The 22,348-nt window shown below is 48.7% G+C and overlaps 1 protein-coding gene across 2 annotated transcripts in view; it reads left to right on the top strand.

Moving 5' to 3' along the window:
- Positions 1-22,348, top strand: part of LOC139061316 (D-aspartate oxidase-like) — a 49,286-nt gene that overhangs the window by 6,623 nt on the left and 20,315 nt on the right. Inside the window, exon 2 of one of the 2 annotated variants that reach the window (XM_070541171.1) lies at positions 7,846-8,057. In XM_070541171.1, coding sequence (XP_070397272.1) covers positions 7,855-8,057 — 203 coding nt within the window. In that variant the 5' untranslated portion in view covers positions 7,846-7,854. Of the gene's footprint in view, positions 1-7,812; positions 8,058-22,348 lie in introns of both variants that reach the window. The other variant, XM_070541170.1, reaches the window with a different exon arrangement.

The following is a 22,348-nucleotide window of genomic DNA, read 5'->3' as shown; positions in this document are numbered from 1 at the left end:
GCACAGTGTGGAAGATGATGAACGTGCTGGGCTCCCAACGTCAGCGATTAAAAACCTAAACATTGTCAAATTTCGTGATGTGATCCGTGGTGACCGAAGATTAAGTGTTCGTGCAGTGGCAGAAGTTGGTAAACTTGGATAGGGAAGCTGTTCGAGGCATTTTAATGGACGAATTACACGTGACGAAGATTTGTGCGAAGGTTGTTCCAAAAGTCCTGTCCGATGACCAAAAACCGTGCCGTAAAGACATGTGTGTGGACATGTTGGAACGCATTGCAAACGAGCCAAATTTGTTGGATTCTGTTGCAACATTTGGTGAGACATGGATGTTTACCTATGACCCAGAAAGTAAGCGCCAGTCAATGCAGAGGAAGTCTCCAGCATCCCAAAGACCCAAAAAAGCACGCATGTCAAAATCAAAATTCAAGGCAATTTAATCGTCTTCTTAGACATTAATGGAATTATAATGATTGAGTGTGTTCCCAGTGGTCAGACTGTTAATCAACACAACTACATTGAAGTACTAAAAAGACTTCGTGAAAAAGTTCGGAAAAGGAGGTCACAGTTGTGGAGTGATGGATGGCTGTTGCACCAGGACGATGCACCCGCTCACACGGCCCTATCTGTCAAGCATTTTCTGACCAGAAAAAGCATTACTTTGATGGGAAATCCTCCGTATCCACCTGATTTGGCTCCACGCGACTTATTTTTATTTGTTAAAGTTAAATCTTGCTTAAAGGGAACCCATTTTACCTCAGTTGAAGAGGTTCAGGCAAAAACGGAGAATCTCCTGAAGGGCCTTCCAAAAACCTCGTTCCAGAACTATTACCATCAATGGCAGAACCGAATACAGAAGTGTGTGAATGCTGAAGAGGACTACTTTGAAGGTGATAATGTCACAGAGAACTAATTCTGTAAGTGCAATAATTTATTGGACCAGTCTCGTTATTTTTGTGTCACACTTCGTATAAGGAACAGAAACGGAATAGTACACATGCAACACAGAAATGTACCTGTACCGCACGAGACAGATTACATAGTACCTGCATAGTATTGCGTTGTAGCTGCAAAAGTGCCAGTGCAAAATTTATAATCCATCCAGTTCTTGAGGGAACTCATAATGTAGCAATTTTCCCCAAGCTGCCTTCCTTCGCCTGTGGTCACGCGAAAAGTCATCATTCCACCAAGGAGAATTCGTTTTAAGTGATTGTGACACAAATTCAGATTTCTCCCGAAAATCTTATAAAACAGAACAAGTGCTCAATGCTTTCGATTTGACTCTAGCATCAGTCAGAGAAGCCAATGAGGATCGCAGGGAATTTGGAAATTTACTGTAATTTATGAGAGTACGCACATTGGAAACAGGATCTTACTGGACGTACAATTAAAAAAAGAAATGACCCATTTGCGGTCGCTATTTGTGGCATAATCAGCAATCGACCAGGCAGACAGGATGATGCTTGAGCTTGCAAAAGTATAGGGCAGAAGCAGGCCGACCTCTGAGAAAAGTAGCTCGTCCTTAATATGCATATGTAAGATTGTTGTCCTGGGACAGCTCCCACAAGCGAATGCCACTTTGGTCTGTTTTTAAACCCAATGTAATATTATGGGAGTTAATGTCCCTCGCTAGAAAATATCCTTTCCGCAAGTAGTAATTGTGGTATCCAAAGGACTAGAGTCAGGAACACCTGAAAGAGAATATGCATTGGCCATGAGAAGTATCCGACAGGCTGAAAGAGTAGTAATTCAAATTCGGGGGACAGGAGCTTCACAACGATCTTTGGCCTATGGCAAATTCTGCATGACATCAGTGTGAATAAACCACCTCCTCTCGATGATCGACCTAATCAGAATGAATGATAATTTTTGAAATAAAAATTCATATCTGGGGTAAGCCAAGTTTCTTGTAATAGATTATATCAGGAATTAATTGAACTGTAAGGCAATGTGAATCCGTATAAGCAGCAAATATCGAACGACAGTTCCACTGCAATAATCTCAACTATACTATCTTGAGGATAGTATAGCAGTAGAAACAACCTTCTCAAGAATGTTCTCCTTGCGACCTTTACTGCGCGAATACTTGTTGGACTTATTCCAAAGGGACGTAGAAGAACCTCGGTTCAATAGGGAACGGTTGCGTTTCTGTGCTCTTGCATCGAGCTCAACGTCTGTGGAAAAGGTGCAACTGTAGCATATGCTGTTGTCAGGGTTCGACGAAGGCACAGAAGCCTCGTGGCTGTTTTAAGAGGAAAACACGCCATCGTTATTTATATATTTAACTTCCGTATTAGGCGGTAGGGTAGATGTGTCAGGAGCCAGTACTAGTATTACTGCAGACGATTAGCTATCTGGATACTGACCACTTGAGATATGCAATCAGATATGGTGACTACTAATCGCTCCATTGCGTCTGCAATTGCTTTTTCAACTGCAGCGTCCATTGCCTGCGAAATAGTTGCGTCGGTGAAAGAAGGTTGAGTGAAAGTGAAAGAATGTTCTGTAACGTCAGCTTACCCGCGAGCTTTCTCCTTAACAGTGGCAACCTCTTTTTGTTAATTATTTCTAACGTCTGCATTTCGAGCACTCGAGCTGGGCACTTTGAATAGTCAACGGTATGTGATCCACCACTAAAGCAGTAGTTTTTAACGTCGGCGACACAATCACCGTTAGAGGGACCCTCACCACGTCTGCACCATCGTAAACCAGATGTACTACCGCTAGCCCTATAGCCATATTGCCAGCATTGCATATGACGTGAGGTCAGCGGATCGACTCTGAAAACTAAAGGTCACAGTTTAATTTACGATTGACAATAAGAACCTGCAAAAGCCGCAATCGCTGACTCAGTGCGGACTCTCTTAGTGTCCACAACGCAACTGCAGCGGTGCACAGCTACCACAGCTGCCTTAGAGAGCTTCTGTAAGGTGTCAGACGGATTTAGTCGCGAGTCGACGCCACGCACGATGGCATTTGTACATTGAGGTGTAGTGGAATATAGTCACTGGGATGGATGCAAACTAGGAACACTTCAGCAGGTCCGCTACACAAGCCTGGTCTAGCGACCTGCACACTATGCCACCTCGACCAAACAGCCGATCAGTGATACTCTGGTAGCTGAGAGTCGCCTCATGTATTTGTTCTTGGATAGCTTTAAGGTTGTTCAACCTGATAGAGCGCAACCAGAGGGCACCAGCGTGACGGGAATACTGCTCACACCACTGCGGAGAAAGAGGTCAAGCGGTAGTTCATTTTGAAAAAAGGCTGACCAAGGGGAACTCCCCTGTCCAGGAGCATCTACCGACATAGGTCCCTGGACACCTGGATACCGGGGTGTCATTCCATCCAAAAAACATCGCAGCAAGGCGCTCTGGTGCGCCCCGTTTCGATTTGTCGAATCCTCCGTAACATATGGTACCAATCCCGCTGTGAGCATTCTCCATCCGCAGTCGCATAGACCGTTTCATTGGGCTAGGGGGAAAGGGCACGCGGCTAGCCTTTCCTCATGAATATAGAGGGGTCTCAACTAAGAGCAGCCCACAACGTCACCTTACGACGTATTTCAGACATGCAGCCAAATTACGGTGCCGGTCGAGCCGGAGCCCGCCAACTATATTGAAAACTTTAGCACAGAAAAAGGCAGCTCAAACAAGTGACAAAATTACGCGGATACAAGACACACATTGGAATCTACGTGATGCGAAGCGGTTAACTATATGCTATACGCCTGTTTTGATTCTGCACACCATTTTGCAGCATATAGCTATTACGTGCCTCACAGGCCAATCAGAAAAGTCATCATCATCAGCCTGGTTATGCCCACTGCAGGGCAAAGGACTCTCCCATACTTCTCCAACTACCCCGGTCATGTACGAATTGTGGCCATGTAGTCCCTGCAAACTTCTTAATCTCATCCGCCCACCTAACTTTCTGCCGCCCTCTGCTACGCTTCCCTTCCCTTGGAATCCATTCCGTAACTCTTAATGACCATCAATTATCTTCCCTCCTCATTACGTGTCCTGCCCATGCCCATTTCATTTTCTTGATTTCAACTAAGATGTCATTGCCTCGCGTTTGTTCCTTCACCCAATCTGCTCTTTTCTTATCCCTTAACGTTACACCTATCATTCTTCTTTCCATAGCTCGTTGCGTCGTCCTCAATTTGAGTAGAACCCTTTTAGTAAGCCTCCAGGTTTCTGCCCCGGACGTGAGTACTGGTAAGACACAGCTGTTATAAACTTTTCTCTTGAGGGATAATGGCAACCTGCTGTTCATGATCTGAGAATGCGTGCCAAACGCACCCCAGCCCATGCTTATTCTTCTGATTACTTCAGCCTCATGACCCGGATCCTCAGTCACTACCAGCTGTCCTAAGTAGATGTATTCCCTTACCACTTCCAACGAGAAGAAAGGGGTTAACTGAGGGGCCCGATTTTTATTATCATATCATGAGAAGCCAACAAACACGGACACCTAAGACAACACAGGGGAAATTACTTGTGTTGAATAAATGGAATGAAGAAACGATAAATTAATGGAAATTACAGTGGATGAAAAAACAACTTGCCGCAGGTGGGAACTGAACCCACAACCTTCGCATTTCGCGTGCGATGCTCTAGCAATTGAGCTACCGTGGCGCTGTTTCTCGATCCACTTTCTTGGGTATTTAAGTGTACTACTAAACCCTGGGAGTGTTAGCCAGCGCCACCACTCACAGACCTTGGCGGCGGACGTGGAACGTCCTTGTTGCCGCAGGCGTCACGACAACGTGATCTTTTTGGGTGAAGGCAACCGGTCAATAAACCCACATATGCTGCCTGAAGGCATCAATGTTGCCGGATTCGAGACCCTCGTTAGTAATAAACGAGAAGAAAGGGGGTTCGCGTGCGCTATGGATGGGAGAGCACGTGGCCATGGGTTGTGTACATAAGTGTGTGTATGCCTTCGAATAAAGTTAGTTGTGAGTTCAGCGCTGTCCTTTGTGTTCTTGCCTTCTGTCATCGTCCTTTCGCGCTGCCCCTTCAAGATGTGCAGAGTATGAGGTCTATTTCATTTCTAGTCTCGCCGTTCGGGCTCCTCCACGTCCACTTTCGGCTATCCCGCTTGCGGAAGAAGGTATTCAATATGCGCATATTATTCTGTTCCGCAAACTCTACTAATAACTCTCCCCTGCTATTCCTCGTGCCTATGCCATATTCTCCCACTGCCTTGTCTCCAGCCTGCTTCTTGCCTGCCTTGGCATTGAAGCCGCCCATCAGTACAGTGTATTTTATTTTGACTTTACCCATCGCCGATTCCACGTCTTCATGGAAGCTTTCGACTTCTTGGTCATCATGACTGGATGTAGGGGCGTAGACCTGTACAACCTTCATTTTGCACCTCTTATTAAGTTTCACAACAAGACCTGCCACCCTCTCGTTAATGCTATAGAATTCGTGTATGTTACCAGCTATATTCTTATTAATCAGGAATCCGACTCCTAGTTCTCTTCTCTACGCTAAGCCCCGGTATCACACGACGTGCCCGCTTTTTAGCACTGTATATGTTTCTTCTGGCTTCCTAACTTCACTGAGCCTTATTATATCCCATTTACTGCCCTCTAATTCCTCCAATAGCACTGCTAGACTCGCCTCACTAGATAACGTTCTAGCGTTAAACGTTGCCAGGTTCATATTCCAATGGCGGCCTGTCCGGAGCCAAGGATTCTTAGCACCCTCTGCTGCGTCGCAGGTCTGACCGCCGCCATGGTCACTTGCTTCGCAGCTGCTGGGGACTGAGGGCCGGGCTTTTATTGTCGTGTTCATATAGGAGATTGTGGCCAAGTACTGCACCAGGGTGGCCAATCCTGCTCTGGTGAGGGAGTGCGTTACCGGTTCTGGTCACCGGGATCAGGCCACACTCCAGGCCTGTTTATGCAATTTTATGAACACGCGGATTTTTTTTAATCCAGTGCAAAATTGCGCGGTACCGGGATGCGAACCACGGACCTCTTGCACGCGAGGCGGGTATTCTACCTCTACGCCACCACTGCACCGCTTCAGAAAAGTGGTGCATCGATATTAGAATTCCCGTCATACCTTTACCATGCGATGGCGTGCTACACAGTCTCCGGGGTCGGCATACACTTCGTTGTTCGACTTTGCCTTGAATTGGCCCAATGTAATTGCTGACTCGAAGTCTTGTGCTTTTTGCAGCGGCGATGCTGTCGCGCTGTAGCGAGATCCACAGTCAAAAGGAGAACAACGTACGCATGATAATATGTGGGCACTGTTTGTTGTTCACTTCGTAATTCGGTAGAGAATAGAGGCGGCCAGTGGTGCGACAGGTAGGTCTACACATAATCTGATGGACAAATAGATTATATAAGTATGGTCCAAGCTCTGTGTGATCTATTCGGCGACACAGCAGCAGGTATACAGTGAGCGTTGAGGAAGGTTTGCGTTAAGAAAGTTGCGCATTTGAGAGCTGATTCATAGCACGTTACCGGTCTTCATGTGGTATACGCCAGCCCGTGGGTGTAGGTCATGACTGCAGCATGACCTTGCGGACCGCGATGCTCACTCCTACCACCTGTAAATTTTATTTGTGCTCGAGCCGAATCCCGCTTCATGCTCATTCCAAAAATCTCTCTTCAGGCGAGACATGCGTGTCTGCTCCCTTTCCCTCAATCTTTCTCGAGTGCAGGAAAAATTCGCAAACTCTGAAACGCACAAAACACCAGCGATCACTTTACCTGGGGCCTACAATATGCAGAAAATGTTCAATGTTTCCACAGCGTTGTTACTGACTCCGTAGTGGATTTCCGCCATCTCGGTACTTTGGACGCGCTCTGGGACCAAGACAGTCCGCGAAAAGGTGGAGATATGAAGTTTATAACTGACCAACCTGACAACTACGAGCGATGGCTCACGGACAATGTATTTCTTAAGTCGCTGTGGCGGTATGCATATAAATAGGGCTTTTGTGCTTATATCTACTATTGCGATAGCAACTATATGGACACTCATTGCACACTTCCGCCATCGCCGTCGCCGTGATGTTTCGTGACCTTCAGTCCAAACACGATAACATCGTGGCCGTGCGCGGTATGTGGCAGGTGCGAGTGAAAGCGTGGGAGGGTGAGCCGAGAATGGTGGCTAGATCTCGTGCGCGCTAGGGAGGAAGCGCACCGTCTTCCATCGCGCGCAAGGCACCGAGGGCTGGAGAGTGATTCGCTCGCGGCGGCTGCGTATGACGAGGCTGAGCGCGACGATGCGGGCTATATCTTCAAAGCGATCTGCGATGGGTGCATAGTCTAAGCGCCTACGGGCGCCAAGCTTTGTGTGCGCTCTGTTTTCGCTGCTTAGTTCGCTCTAAAGGGATAGGCAGCGTGAAGGTCAATTCGCTCGCTGCTGCTCCCGCTCTTCCTTACGTCAACGCTTTGACAGCGAATGTCCGCGTTCAGAATGAGATGTGTTCATGTTTGCCTGTGTGCACGTGACACCATGCTTGCTAATTTAGTTAGTGAGTGAACGTTTTCAAGTTTATATGGTCGTTAAACCTACTGTTCTCATTTCCTATAGCTGACTAATAATTTGCTATGGTAATCGACGCTTTGCCTGTCGGGTGAATCTGTGACTTTTCATTTCTATACATTGTGCCGTGTGGCCCGCCAACACAGGCAAACAAAAAAGATTTCAAGGGGCCTCGGACCAGCGTGGCACTTTTTCCTTATGCCGGAACTGATAAAACTAATATTTTGCAGCGAAGCTGTTAAGGGAACTCCCACGACCTTTTATGCTTAACTTACTTGCAAATTGTGGATCGACGCAGGTATAGAACGCGTCAGCGGGTGGTTTCATCCAGGCGAGCAGCATGACGTCACCTTGGCGAGTGGCCGTGGTTGGTGGCGGCATCGTGGGCCTCAGCGCTGCCGTGCGGATAGCCGAGGAAGTGGCACCCGGAAATGTCCACGTGACCGTGCTCGCCGAGCACTTCAGCCCGCACACCACGGGTGACGTGGCGGCGGGATTCTTCAACCCATACATCGTCCACGGGGTCTCCGAGGAGAAGCTCAGGTACGGGAAATGCCATTGAGTCATCATCATCCTTATCATAGTCACGGCCTGACTGAGTCCCCTCAATGTCAGAGGTTTGTCCCAGTGTTCGCCAAAACGTGTAGTGGTATGGAGCACAGGCCGAACATTCATTTTGTACACTGAGTGGTTTTTCAAATTGGAAATAATCGTCATAACTGTTGTAACGGGCGCTGAGGCATTCTATCAGAACGGCTTTACTTACCGAGCTGCTCATTGCCAGCAGCAAAGCAACACTACACACTTGACAACATATCGCGTGACTATATATATATGCGAGCCCTGTGGGCGCGCTATCGATACATCCCCCCCCCCCCCCCCCCTATTTTACGAGTGTAGTCGCTGTCGACAGCTTCTTCCGAGGGTGATCGGTGAAGGAGAGCTACAGCTGGGCGCTCCCTGTCGCTCTGTCGACTGGGCTTCGTGTAGTTCCGCAGAACTTGGCTCAAGCACTTCCGATGCAAGCGGCAAATTGATTTCACGGGGTTATCGCTTATTATTCGTCTGGTTCAATTCAAGAACTTCGCAAAGGATCGACACGCACGTGCCGCTCACGGCTTCCGACAACGATTAAATATGTACTAAATGGCGATTTCACCCTTGCCATTTTTGTGGCAACCATTTCGTAACTACATCTCGCATCCAGCGCACCAAGAGAACAATGACCAACAGAAAATGACTTCGAAGCAGCCCGGCGCTTATCTGCGGACGCTTTCACTCTCTTCGCTTTGTCTAGCAGATCACTCGTAACAATTGGCTGAAGTAATAATAGCCTGCCTCTCAGTTTGCATCGCAGAAATAGTTCAGCGGGCGTCTTTCCCGTTAAAGTATCGGGCGTTGTGCGGTATGCTGGGAGAATGTTGTCGATTCCGTGCTGTAAAGCTTGGCTTTGTCCCTTTCGTTCATCTTGAAAAACTGCTTAAGGAGGGCTTTCGCTGTAGTGTGCACGGCTCATTAGGCCGCACCGTTAGGTTAGGGACGATACGGCGGTGTGACCCTCTTTCACGCCGTTGGGTTCAAGAAACCTTCAAATTCTGCAGCAACAAACCGAGGCCTGCTATCAGTAACTATTTCAGCGAGTAGACCAAGCGACGCGAACAAAGAACGGTACCGCTATCAGTTTTTGTGGCTGTCGCGGTAGGCATCATATTGACTTCAAGTCACCTAGAAAAAGCATCAACGGCAATCAAGAACATATGTCCTTCTTTTGTTGCAAACCTAACTGCGCTTTTACCATGGGCTGTCACAAACTTGTCACTGAAATAAGGTTGCTGGCAGCGTAGAGAAAACAACAGATTGGCATATTTTACTTTTGCAAGCCACTTGCAAGCCATTCTACAGCAACGCCGATGCCCGGCCAGTAGACCACTGAACGTGCCACCACTTTCATTTTAGGAATTCCCAAATGTTGTTGATGCAAAAGGGCCACGACCCCCTTTCGCAAGTTTTCGGGCACCACATCCATGTTTTGTCCAAATAGCTCCAAGCGACGAATCTAGAATGGCTGCAGCTCATCTGGAATGCTTATGGCCAACCCTGCCAGATCATGTTTCGAACGCTTGCTTTATATAAGAGTTTGTCACGGTCTGTTTGACGTTCAATATATTTGGATGTGAGCAGCAACTCGGCGATAGAACAAAATAAATTACTCTGCCTGTTCTTGGTCAGACAATGGCGCCCGTGACAACGAGTCGGCGTGAGCAATCACTGATCCCGCTGTCAAGCCAAAAACGTCAACTGCATCGGCCATCTATGCACTTTTGCTGTAGCAACAGCGTTTCCCGCCCTCTTTGGGTTGAACGGTATCGTCAGTAGCTGAAGGTCCGTTAACACCAAGTCTGTTAATACTCAGGGCTCCTGTTTCAATATGCCCGTAGTAGTGCTCTGGCGCGGACATGGCCTTGAGACCTTTAGAGACCTTGAGGCAATCGCTGTTGGTTTCTCGACGCCATCCTCCACGTGCGACAGTACTGCTCCGAAGCCATATTCCGACGCATCACATGTGAGCTGAATGTCTTTGTGCGCGTCGTACACCTCGAAAACACTCATCAATCACCAGAATCTTGCACGTATCGAATGCAACGTCACATTTACGTGACCAGTGCCATTTCTTCTCTTTGCGCAGAAAGTAGGTGTTCTATCATCGTTGCCGAATTCGGCAGAAACTTGGAATGAAGATTTACCAAACCCCCCAGGCTTTTAGTTGCGTCACGTTGATCGGCTTGGCCGTGTTTCTTTTTAATGACCAATACTTTGTCTCTAGTAGAATACAGAACATGCCCATCAATTAGGTGTCCTAAATAAGTTGCTTTTTGCTGAAAGAGCTTGCACTTTCCATCGTTGACCTTTACTCCGTGTTTACTTAGGAATATGAGCACTTGCTCGACTCTTCCTTGGCACTGCTCGTACATTTCGTTACACAGGACGACATCATCCAAGTAGCAGGTAGTTTCCGGCAAGGCGGCCTGAATTTGGCTCGTTACTGCTTGGAATACGGCAGGCACACGCGCTAGGCCATAAGTAAAACACTTGAACCTAAAAAAAGGTCCAAATGCGTGTTATCAGTCAGTAATTTCTGTGCTCGCTCATCTAATTCAAGCTGTATAGATGCCTTTCACAGGCCAATGACCAAGAAGACGGTTCCACCTTGTACTGAAGTGAAAATATCGTCTGGCAAGAGCAGGAGACAGTGGTCAACTTCCATTGCCGGATTGATGTTGGCACAATAGTCACCGCCCTTTATCTGTTTTAGGCACGATTAAGAGTGGTGTCGCCCAAGCGCTGTGCCTTACTCGGTAAACAACTCCTTCCTTTTCTATCGTTGCCAATTCTTGCTCCATCTGCTTGCGAAGAGCGTATGGCACTAACCGTGCCTTACAACATACTGGGCTAAACCCTTATTTGATCTTAATACAGGTTTTAAAGCCCTTGACAGCAGCATAACCAAGTCCAAACACTTCATGATATTTTTCGGTTAACGCAACTACCTTGTGCGCTGTCTCCACGCTCATAACTTCATGGCACCTAATCATAATTTTGCTCAGCCAGTCTCGACCAAGCAATGCTGGCATCCTTGCAGCGTCGGCATCATTTGCTCTGACTAACGGAAATGAACAGCACTGATCGTAGTAACAAACATCAATCATGCCCTTGATCATGACAGGCGTGCCAATGTAAACTACGAAGCTTACATTTGCTTCTCTGAAGCTAGCAGTGGGGAAGTGCTTTACGCACTCACCTTTGGGCATACATGGCAGAGCAGCGCCAGTATCCAACTCCATGGTTACTACTTTGCCATTTATCTCTAACGCAACCACAATGGCAGGTGTACTCGAAGTTCCGTCGGCATGACACAGCATCAGCAATTCATGTTCCGCAACAATATTGTCAAGCTTATTGCCTATTTTGGTTTTGCACATTTTATCTACGTGTTCTTTCTTCGGACATTTGTAGCAGGTACTGTTCATGAATGGACAACTTACTGGCACATGGTATCCACCTCAGCTATGACACGGAACTTTAGTCTTATGCGACACTGTTTTTCCATTCTTCCTGGGCACACCACTCCTGATGTTCTTGCCGGTATGGGACTTTTGAAGCTGTGATGTTGCCTTTTTTGCCAGTGAATGTCGGAAGACGTCAGCTGCAAGAACTTCGCTCTTCATCGAGACCATTTGCTGTGCGTTTTGAGTGGCTGCTTTCATAGCCACCGCGATCCTGCAGGCGCGCTCCCAGGTCAATTCGGTTAGGGTGTGTCTAACAGTCTGTAGCGCACAGGATCAACCTGACGACCAGTAATTAGTCGCCCCCGAAGAGGTTCCTCTGGAAACGCGCCAAAATTGGACGTCGCCGCCAATTTCTTGAGACCCACGATGAAGTTTGCTACTCGTTCATGCTGTTCTTGTTTCTTTCGGGGGAGGCGATATCCTTCCGAAACAATGGAGTTTCTAGAGGTGTAGTGCTTTTGCAGTGCGTCGACAGCATTCTTGAATGGCACCTTGCTGGCCGTCTTTGGTGGAAGCAAGCTCCTGAGTGCCACGCGCACCTTTTCGCCAACGGATATGAAAAATACCTGCAGCTTCTTCGGCAAAGTAGTTGGTGGCGACGAAACACTGAAATCGCTCGAGGTAGACTTCAACGTCTCCGGCACCCGGATCAAACTCTCGGAGCTTGCCAAGGGTAGTTGCATACGTAGCCATCTCCAGTGCATGATGCAGGATTTCATTCTCGTCGCTTTGTGTGTCTTCTTTTCGCCATCCGTGTCGTTGTGCGGTTGACCTGACTTAAGAAAAAATGATGCCGTACCAAGTAGCCGGGATCCAGACCCTTGTTTCAACGGACGGCACGTCGTTCTAGCAGAACGGCTTTATCTTCCGAGCTGCAGGCTGCCAGTGTAAAGGCAACACTACAAACTCGACAACATGGTGCGTACCCGCCGTGGTTGCTTCGTGGCTGTGGTGTTGGGCTGCTAAGCACGAGGTCGCGGGATCAAATCCGGGCCACGGCGGCCGCGTTTCGATGGAGGCGAAATGCGAAGAAGAACCCTGTACTTCAATTTAGGTGCATGTTAAAGAGCCCCAGGTTGTTGAAATGTCTAGAGTCCCCCCCCCCCCCCCCTACGGCGTGCCTCATAATGAGATCATGTTTTGGCACGTAAAGCCACATAATTAAATTTTTTTCAAGCGAAGCTTTCTATGTGTCACGGATTCGTCCGTGAGCGCCGCAAACGCTCTGCAGGAAAGTCAACTTACACATCTGCATGGAACACTATATAGTTGACATTGGCAGTATCGCACCAGCGTCGACTGGTTGGTCGGTCAGTGCCTGATAACGGCGCGAAGCGAGGAGCCCAGAAAGAGTAGCGCATGCGCACAAAGTTCACTGGAAGCGCAAGATACGTCTGCTAGGCATGACACCACCTCTGTCGCGATTAACTGAGCCCACCCATTTCAGCAATCATCCTTCAATAATACGCTACGCTGACGAAGTGTATATATATATATATATATATATATATATATATATATATATATATATATATATATATATATATATATAACGACAGTCCATAAAGAAATAGCGGGTGAGTTCTTCGTCACAAGTGTAGAGTCATCCGGGAAAGTGTAAATGTGTGCGTGTAATCAACGGCTACATGATCTAAAATAAACGCTATGCAACTTAACGAAATGTGTATTCATTCAACTTCAATGTTGAAATAATACAATCCTTAACAAGCAATCAAATCACGTATGTATAGCATCGGGTCGCTCAGCATTTCTCGGGTTCATTGCGTGGTCGTTGGCTTAGGACTTGGACTTTGATTAATTTTGCATTGGGGGAAAGCTTCGCGTTCAACCATGTTTCTTTAAGAAGGGGATTTGACTTATTTACACATGCGCAGAATGTACACTTCAATACAGAAGAACCAAAAACAATCTGTTGGCGCTAGCATTGTATGCGCACTATCGATACAACACAAACCACCACGTTATCGAGGCTTGCTGCCGTGACTGAAACCGCAATGAAAAGAATCGTTAACAGGCCGTTGGGCTGTATTGGTATAGGTCCAACCAAATTAGAAATATCCAATGAGCTTGAAAAAGACCGTAAATCGAAAACACGCTCCATACCGCCACGGTCTCTCATGAATCTTTCAGTTAACCCTTGAGCATGAGTACCCAGAGCAGCTGACTAAGGTGGTGGCCAGACCTGCGAAGTAACAGGAGGTGCTAAGAACCCCCGAACTCAGTTAGGTCACCGCAGGAAGCTGAATCTACAACGTTCAACACTCGAGCTCACTCAAGTAAAGCTAGCTCAGCAGGGCTGAAAATTATCAGGTATTGCCTGGAATATGATTGAGTTTAGTGAGGTTAGGAAAAATTGGAGGACGCTTAAGCTTCGCCTTCAAGAGTGGAACGCGACAGCTTTCCCATCGACCCGCCAAGGGGTGTAAGACAATGGGCTACAGGGCAGCCATCACTTACCAGGCGCCCCGCATCGGACGCGGTGAGCGTCGAGCCATATGGTCGAGCAACGCGGCGTTCGGCGCAGCAACGAAACGTGCGCCTGAGCAAGCGGAACGAACCGAAGAACTCGGTATCTCGGAGGGGGAAATGATGCACGCCAGCCAAACGTCGTGATCGGCACGGGCAGAGAGATAGACAGATAGTGATCTAAAGAAAGGAAGGACGCTTGATTCTGCAGAGGGAGGGAACAAGGCGAAGCGTTGTCAGGGGAGAGAGAGTCCGGGCAACGACCCCCCTCGCACCGGTCCTTCCACAGCTCCAATGCGCGCGTGGCGCGCCATCTGTCGAGGCAGCGCCCTACATGGAGAGGAGGGGGTCTTCTGTGTTTGCCGCAAGATGGCTCTGCGTGTGCGGAAAGCGCAGAAGAAATGCAGCGGAAACGCACTTCGCTACTCGTGTAATTGCGACTTCTGTAAGTTACATGTGCATAATTACCGATATACACTGCAGTATAACTTTCCACAGCTCGTTTCGAAGGCAACACCGCATTCACTAGAGGCGCGTTTGTACCGCTTGAAAGCATCAAACTCGTGGCTGAGTGGTAGCGTCTCCGTCTCACACTCCGGAGACCCTGGTTCGATTCCCACCCAGCCCATCTTGGAAGTTGCTTTTTATTTATGAAGTGCCTGTCGTGATTTATCGCTCACGGTCAACGCCGCGGACGCCGACACCCAACGCCGACGACACCGGCTTTTCTGCGACACGAGCTCCTTAACGCTACCGCGTTAAAAGTCGCGAGGCATACACAGTGATGAATAATGACCCCGTTCTTGGTCACAGTGTCTTCCAGATAAAAGATAATACGGGACAGTATAAGGACGGTCCATAAAGACATAGCGGGCAACATCAAACTGAGGAAATAAGAAATAGATAGATAGATAGATAAACTTTATTAAAAGAATAATCAGAAAAACCGCTAATGGTCGGGGCCCTTAGTCCAGGGCTCCTCTGGCTCTTGCCATCTTATCAGCTCTCTTAATCAGCTTGAGCTGGTCGTCGAGGGCCGAGCTGGACAGCAGTGCCTCCCATTGCTCCCTCGTTGTGTTCGTGTCTGGGTGTTCTATGTTGTGTTGTGTGCACTCCCACGTAATGTGGTATAGGGTTGGTGTGGCCCCACACCATGGGCATTCGTCCCTGTAGGCTGTGGGGTGTATCCGATGTAATATGTGTAGGTTCGTGTAAGTGCCTGTCTGGAGCGTACGCCAGGCAGCGGCTTCTTCTGTCGTTAGGTTTCGATGGGGTGGTGGATATCGCAAGCGACGCCCTCTGTGGTAGTTCACGATGGCTGAACACTCGAGGTCGACAGGGTCCATGTCTTCTGCAGCCGGCGTGATGAGTGCTCGGTTATGTACGAATCCTCGAGCTGCTCTGTCGGCTTGCAGGTTGCCCGTGATGCCAGTGTGGCCCGGTATCCAGATGATGGTTTGGGTGGTGAAGTCCTCAGAGTCCTCCTTGAGTGTTCCGGCCAGGACTTGGGCAGCAGGTCTTCCAATTCTACCCTGTAGGAAGTTGCGACAGGCCTGCTGGGAATCCGTGAGGATCGTCAATGGTTGGTTTGCGTGTAGGCCCTCGCGGATGGCTAACGCGATGGCGAGCTCTTCGGCTTCCGTAATCGTGCAGAGGCGGGTCGATGCCGCGGAGGTAACGTGGCCTCGGTGGTCGCATGCCACTGCAACTGCGCCCTTGTTGTTCGCCCCATACATGGCGGCGTCCGTAAAACGGGCCGTTGTACTGAACCTGAACGCTTTCTCCATGTACTGGGCCCTTGCTCTCCTTCTGCCGGAGTGTAGGTTAGGGTCCATGTTGCGTGGTATCGGGGCAATGTGAAACCTGTCCTGGACGTGACGAGGTATCAAGCAGGTTTCTTGGGTTCGTGTTGTTATTGCTGGGAACCCCAAGGTTTGTAGGACCTACCGGCCCGTGCGAGTCCGCGCAAGTCTCTGTTGTTGCGAGACGTAATGGGCTTCTGTCAGTTCGCTGAGGGTATTGTGCAACCCTAGCGCCAATAATTTTTCAGTCGATGTACTCATCGGCAGGCGGAGAGCGGTCTTCAAAGCCATCCTCAAAAGTGTGTCGGCCTGCTTTGTCTCGGACTGTGTGAGGTGGTAGTAAGGCAGGCTGTATGTGATTCTGCTCACCACCAGGCTACTTACCAGTCGGAGGGTGTCCCTTTCCTTCATGCCTCTGTTCTTGGATGTTACGCGGGAGATCATGCGTGATACCGCCTTGACACTGGTTTTAAGGAGTGTAAGGGTGTGTGTGGCCCGCTGGTTGGACTGCAGCCACACGCCCAGCACCCTCAGCAATGGCTTCTCTGGTATGAGGGCCCCGTTGAGGCGTACCTCGAGTCTTCTTGTTGGGTCTGTGGGGACTGTGTGGTTACCCCGGCCTCGCCAGACTCGTAGGAGCTCAGATTTCTCGGGGGAGCATTGTAGACCCCGTTGGCCGACGTAATCTTGAATGAGATTTGCTGCAGTTTGCAGCCGTTCTTCTTTTTCAACGAGGGACCCTGTTGTGGTCCAGAGCGTTATATCGTCTGCGTAGATTGCGTGACGAAGACCTGCTACGTCCTGCAGTTTACTTGCGAGACCGATCATGGCGACGTTGAACAGCGTGGGAGAGATGACAGCACCTTGCGGTGTGCCCTTGTTGGGAGGGTGGTACACTGGAGTCTGGATCTCTCCCATCTTCAGCTCCGCCGTGCGGTGGCTCAGGAAGCTCTGAACATACTTGTACGTTCGCTCGCCGCAGTTGGTGTTGGCCAGCCCTTCTAGAATTCCTTGGTGGCTGACGTTGTCGAAAGCCCCTTTGATGTCGATTGCTAGGATGACGTGTTCGCCGCAGCGGGAAACGTTACTGAGGACTTCTTCCTTGATTTGAAGTAGCACATCTTGTGTGGACAGGCCTGCGCGGAAACCGAACATGGTGTCCGGCAGGTGTTTGTTATCTTCCAAGTGTCTCTGTAGTCTCGTGTTTATAATTTTTTCGTACACCTTGCCGAGGCAGGACGTGAGCGATATGGGTCTGAGGTTTTCAATTGCCAATTTCTTGCCCGGTTTAGGGATCATGATTATTCGTGCGTGTTTCCACATCGCCGGTACCGTACCTTGTTCCCAGTGTTGGTTGAGAAAGGCCGTGAGCGCGGAGATAGACTTGTCGCTCAGGTTTCTGATCATCGAATTCGTGATTTGGTCCGTGCCCGCCGCTGTGTTACGGGTGGTGGCTGCGATGACTGCTCTCAATTCGTTTTCGGTGATAGGTTCGTCCATTAGTGGGTTGGGTTGTCCTGTGTAGGGTGTTCTACATGGTTGTGTGGGAGTGGGATCTCCGTAGCACTTGGTCTTGATGGCATCGATGAGGTCTTGTTGCCTCCCTGGGTAGGTGTGTAGTAACCGCTCCAGAGCCCTGTGTCCTTCTCCTTTGGTTTTGGTGGGGTCCAGGATGGCTTTGAGGATGTGCCACGTTTTGGCTGCGTCCAGCGTGCCACCGAAGGAGTCACAGAGTCTATACCAGTTCGCTGAGGCGAGTTGCATGGCATATTCTTCTGCTTCCGCTGGTATTTGTGCTATGCGCGTCTTCAGTTTCCTGTTATATTTCTGTTTTTTCCAGCGGCGGGTAAGGCCCCTTTTGGCATCCCACAGGTGTAGTAAGTGGGGAGCCACCTCTGGGGTCTCTTCCGTTCTGGCGATTTCCTTTGTGTGGCGTTGTTTATGTCGACGGAGATTGTCGCACCAGTCGGCATGCTGTTCTTGGGCTTCCCTGATTTTTCGCCAGTCAGTGAGTTTAGCTGTGCCGATCTGCCTGCGTAGGCGTCCAGTCTGTAGTGTTATGTTTAGTATGTAGTGATCGCTGCCTAGGTTTTCGAGTGTGTTGAGCCATTCGGCTCGCGTTGTTTGAGTGATGAAGGCGAGGTCGGGAGTGGTGTCGCGTGTTACGCTGTTCCCTTCCCTCGTCGGTATGTTCGGGTCTGTGACGAGTGTGAGGTGACATTGTTCAATTAGTGTTTGTATCTGGAGACCCTTCCAATCCTGGCTCTGGTACCCCCATAGCGTGTTCTGAGCGTTGAAGTCGCCTATGATTACCAGGGGACTGTCTTTAGCGAGGCGGAGGGTGTCCCCAAAGAGTTTTCCTGTTTGCCCGCCTTTGGCTGGGGGGTCAATAAATGTTCGGGATGAAGGCGCTCTGTTTCTGATTGCCTTTGTATATTATTTCGAGAAGTACATGTAGTATGTCCACGTCGTCTATGGGTTTGTGTTGTATGGTTGTGATGTTTCTGTCTACTAGTGTGGCTACCTTCCACTTGTCGTCTTGACTTGTGTGGTATTCTTCGTAGCCATGTAGTGTTGGTCGGCTACCGGGCTCTTGTAGGGCTATGACCCCCGGTGGCTTTGAGGAATGGGCGATCAATTGTGTCAGCAGCCCTTTCTTGCTCCGGTACCCACGGCAGTTCCATTGCCAAATTTCTAAGTTTTCTTTGACTTGCCTGTATCGTCTAGGCATTGTTGGACGTTGTGGTCGGTGATGTTACGATTTGGTTCGGTGCTGCTACAGGTGTGGCCTTGTAAAGGTTCTGTCGTAGCGTCTTTCGTAGTTTTATGGAGTGAAGCTGGTTCCTAACCTTGCTATCTACAGTGGATTCCATGTGTTTTATTGCTGCATCTGTGCGTTGTATTGCAGCCTGTGTTATTTGTTCCAACTGGGCGCATGTAGCGTCCATGAAGGCTTGCATCTGGGTGCGGATGGCATCGACATGGGTTTGTAGGTCAATGATGTCTTTGTGCGGAGCCATCTCTTGTGGTATTTGTGTGAGTTGTATCACTTGTTGTTTGAGTTGTCTGTTTTCTTGTGTGGGTGTTTGTATCTGTGCGCGCATGGTGGCGAGTTCCTGTTCCAATTTAACAGATGGTGGCGTCTGTGGTTTTTTATACGAGGGGGAGGCTACTGCTGCCCAGCTTACCTCGTGTTCTTTGGTGGTAGTCCTCTTGAGTGAGGCTTCGTCTTTCGGTGGTGTTGCTGGGGCCCCTTGTCTTTGAGTGCCGCGGTGGCTGGTGCTGCCTGCTGTGCTTGTTTGGGCGTCGACCGAGATCGCCGTCTGGGCGACCGAAAGTGAGACCGGGGGCGAGAGCAGGAGCGGGACCTGGACCTTGGGTTGGAACCGGACCGGGATCCGTAGATGCTCGGAGACTCCGAGTAGTCGGAGTCTTCCCGCTCGGAGCTGAACCATCGCGGGCGAAGGTCAGCCGCCTTGGTCGACTGAGTGACCGGGCGAGGCTGTCGTTGGGTTTTGGGTGTGGTGGGGGAGGTAGACTTCCATCTGGGTGGAATGCGCTTGAGCTTGTTGTTGCACTCTGTTGCGGCCGTGAGATGGGCCCCTCCGCACAGGGCGCACTTCGGAACACAAGTGTGTCCGGCGTCTGGGTTAATGTGGTTGCAAACGTTGCACGCGCGAACCATTGGGTTGGGGCAGATGTCTGGTCGGTGTCCGGTGATTCTACAGATGGAGCAGAACTGCCTTGTCGGCTGGTAGTCTCGGCAAGGCATCTCCCCTCCGTAGTAATACACAAATCTAGGCACCTGGGGTCCCTCGAAGTGAAGTAGGGCTGTCTGGGATTGTCCCAGCATACGGGCCCGCACGATGCGGACTCCATGTGTGCGGACCCGAAGATTCGCCATAAGCTCTTCTTCGCCGGTGCCTGCGTCGATGCCGTGTACGACACCTTTAAGCAGGCCCTCGGGTGTTGATAGATACACCTTGACAGGGTGTGATCGTCCGTGAAAGTTGAGGCTTATAATTTTCATGAGGGTGGCCGCCGTGGCCTCGTGAGGGGTGCTCACGATGATGATGTTCGAGCCATGTCGCAGGCGGACGATGAAATCATCCCCCTTGCAGGTCGGCGCACCTCCGGTGGCTTGGACGATCGCCTTGGCCACCTGGTGGGTCTGTAGTTTTCGAACTATGAGGCCCGGGGTCGGGCGGATAATGATTTTCACGTCAGTGCGCGGGAGTGGAGGCGCGCGTCGGCGAGGCCTGCTCCTTGCAGCCGCGTCTTCAGAAATAGGTGTTCCGGCTCCGCGCTCTTCGCAGGTAGCTTGCGACGTGGCTTTCGCGGCGGCGGCTGGTGCCTGGGTTAGAGCTAGCCCTAACGGTGTGGAAATAAGAAGACAGCAGTCATTGAACAAAGCTAAATAGGAGATATACATTAAAGGTAGAGTAAGCCTACGCTCGAACGTCAGTCATGATAATCAAGAAATAAAACTATTCGATGAGGTTGTTTAATTAGTAACGAGAAAGACGAGAACCCTAGTCAAGGGCGTTCCATAGGAAGGTGGTTAAAGAGCGGACTGGGTGACAGGCACTTAGCAACTACGACAGCGATTCTAGTAATAGCAGAGGAGTGATGCTGATAGAGTTAGGTTTGCAGAAAGGAATCGATTTGGAACAGGGAGTATACTCTTTCATGAGCTCAATAAAAGAAAAAAGCCTAAACGGGCAAATAAGAAATGAAATACATTTTATACTGTGCGCAAATCCCAGTATAGTTCAGTATGTAAAAGTGTTAGGTGGGGTAAAAGACAATGATAATAAGACAGCGAAGTCTAAAATTGCTGTCAATTTGAAAAAAAAGGGAAAACATTGAAGCTGTCAGAGGAAAAGCGGGTGAATTGAGACTAGCGCTGGCAAACAAATTTGAGGCTTTGGAACAGGGCGATGAAGATAGCATTAACCTAATGAACAAAACCTTCACTATAGAAGTTTGAGGTAAGGCACTAAGAGACCAAGTAGGCAAACTCTCCCAAATAAGGAAAGACGAAACAAAGAAACGACAGCAGCGTCCATTTTCAGGTATCAGACGGACTGGCTGAATGGTTAAAAGCTGATAAACTAGATTAATTTAACTGAAATGCAAGGTATTGAGGAAGGAAAGAGGAAATACTGAGGAAGTAGCAAATAATGAAAGAGAGCATGAAATCAATAAGCTGAAAGCTTGGCATTCGAGAGAACACGATGCATGCGGTGAAATATTAGCAGGGCATTGTGTTCAGGAATTTCAATGATATAGCAAAGGCAGCTAGCGACTGAATTATATACGGAACTGCGCAATACCCAGAGCAGCTCCGTAATCTTGAATGGATTTAGTTGTGAACAGGATACAGAAATTTCATGTGTAACTAGCAATGAGGTTAGTAGGGCTTTGCAAGCTATGTCCAGGGGAAAAGCGGCAGAACAAGATAGACTTACTATTATATTGGTTTAATCAAAAATGGAGGCGATGCTACACTTGAAAAGCTTGCTACCCCTTATATGCACTGCCTCACGACTGCAAGCGTATCAGATAGTTGAAAGAATTCCAATATACTTATGCACAGGAAGGAAGACATCAACGAATGAAATAATTATTGCCCAGTCAGCTTGCTTTAGTATCGTGTAAAATATTCACGAGGAAGATATAGATTACGAAAAACCATTTGATTCAGTAGAGATACCAGCAGTCATAGAGGCATTGCGTAATCAAGGAGTGCAGACCGCTTATGTAAATACCTTGGAAAATATCTACAGAGATTCCACAGCCACCTTAATTCTACACAAGAAAAGTAGGAAGATACCTATAATGAAAGGGGTCAGACAAGGAGACACAATATCTCCAATGTTATTCACTGCGTGCTTAGATAAGTATTCAAGTTATTAAACTGGGAAAGCTTAGGAGTAAGGGTCGAGAGCGAATATTTCAGCAACCTTCGGTTTGCCGATGCCGTTGTTCTATTCAGCAACAATGCAGACGAAATACAACAAATGATTGAGGACCGTAACAGAGAGAGTGTGAGAGTGGAGTTGAAGATTAATATGCAGAAGACAAATATTATGATAATTAGCCGGGCAAGGGAACAAGAGTTCAAGATCGCCAGTAAGCCTCTAAAGTCTGCAAAGGAATACGGTTACTTAGGTCAATTACTCACGGGGTGCCCTGACCATGAGAAGGAAACTTGCAGGAGAATAAAATTGGGTTGGAGCGTATACGGCCGACATACTCAGATCCTTACTGGAAGCTTACCATTATCACTAAAAAGAAAGGTGTACAATCAGTGCATTCTACCGATGCTAATATAGGGGACAGAGACTTGGAGGCTGACAAAGAAGCTTGAGAACAAGTTAAGGACCGCGCAAAGAGCAATGGAACGAAGAATGCTAGGCATAACTTTAAGAGACAGAAAGAGAGTGGTTTGGATCAGAGAGCAAACGGGTATAGA

The sequence above is a fragment of the Dermacentor albipictus genome, chromosome 6, assembly GCF_038994185.2.
Source record: "Dermacentor albipictus isolate Rhodes 1998 colony chromosome 6, USDA_Dalb.pri_finalv2, whole genome shotgun sequence".
NCBI classification, from domain to species: domain Eukaryota; kingdom Metazoa; phylum Arthropoda; class Arachnida; order Ixodida; family Ixodidae; genus Dermacentor; species Dermacentor albipictus.
Note: the sequence above shows the minus strand (reverse complement) of the source record. Positions and strands in the feature narration are given on the sequence as shown.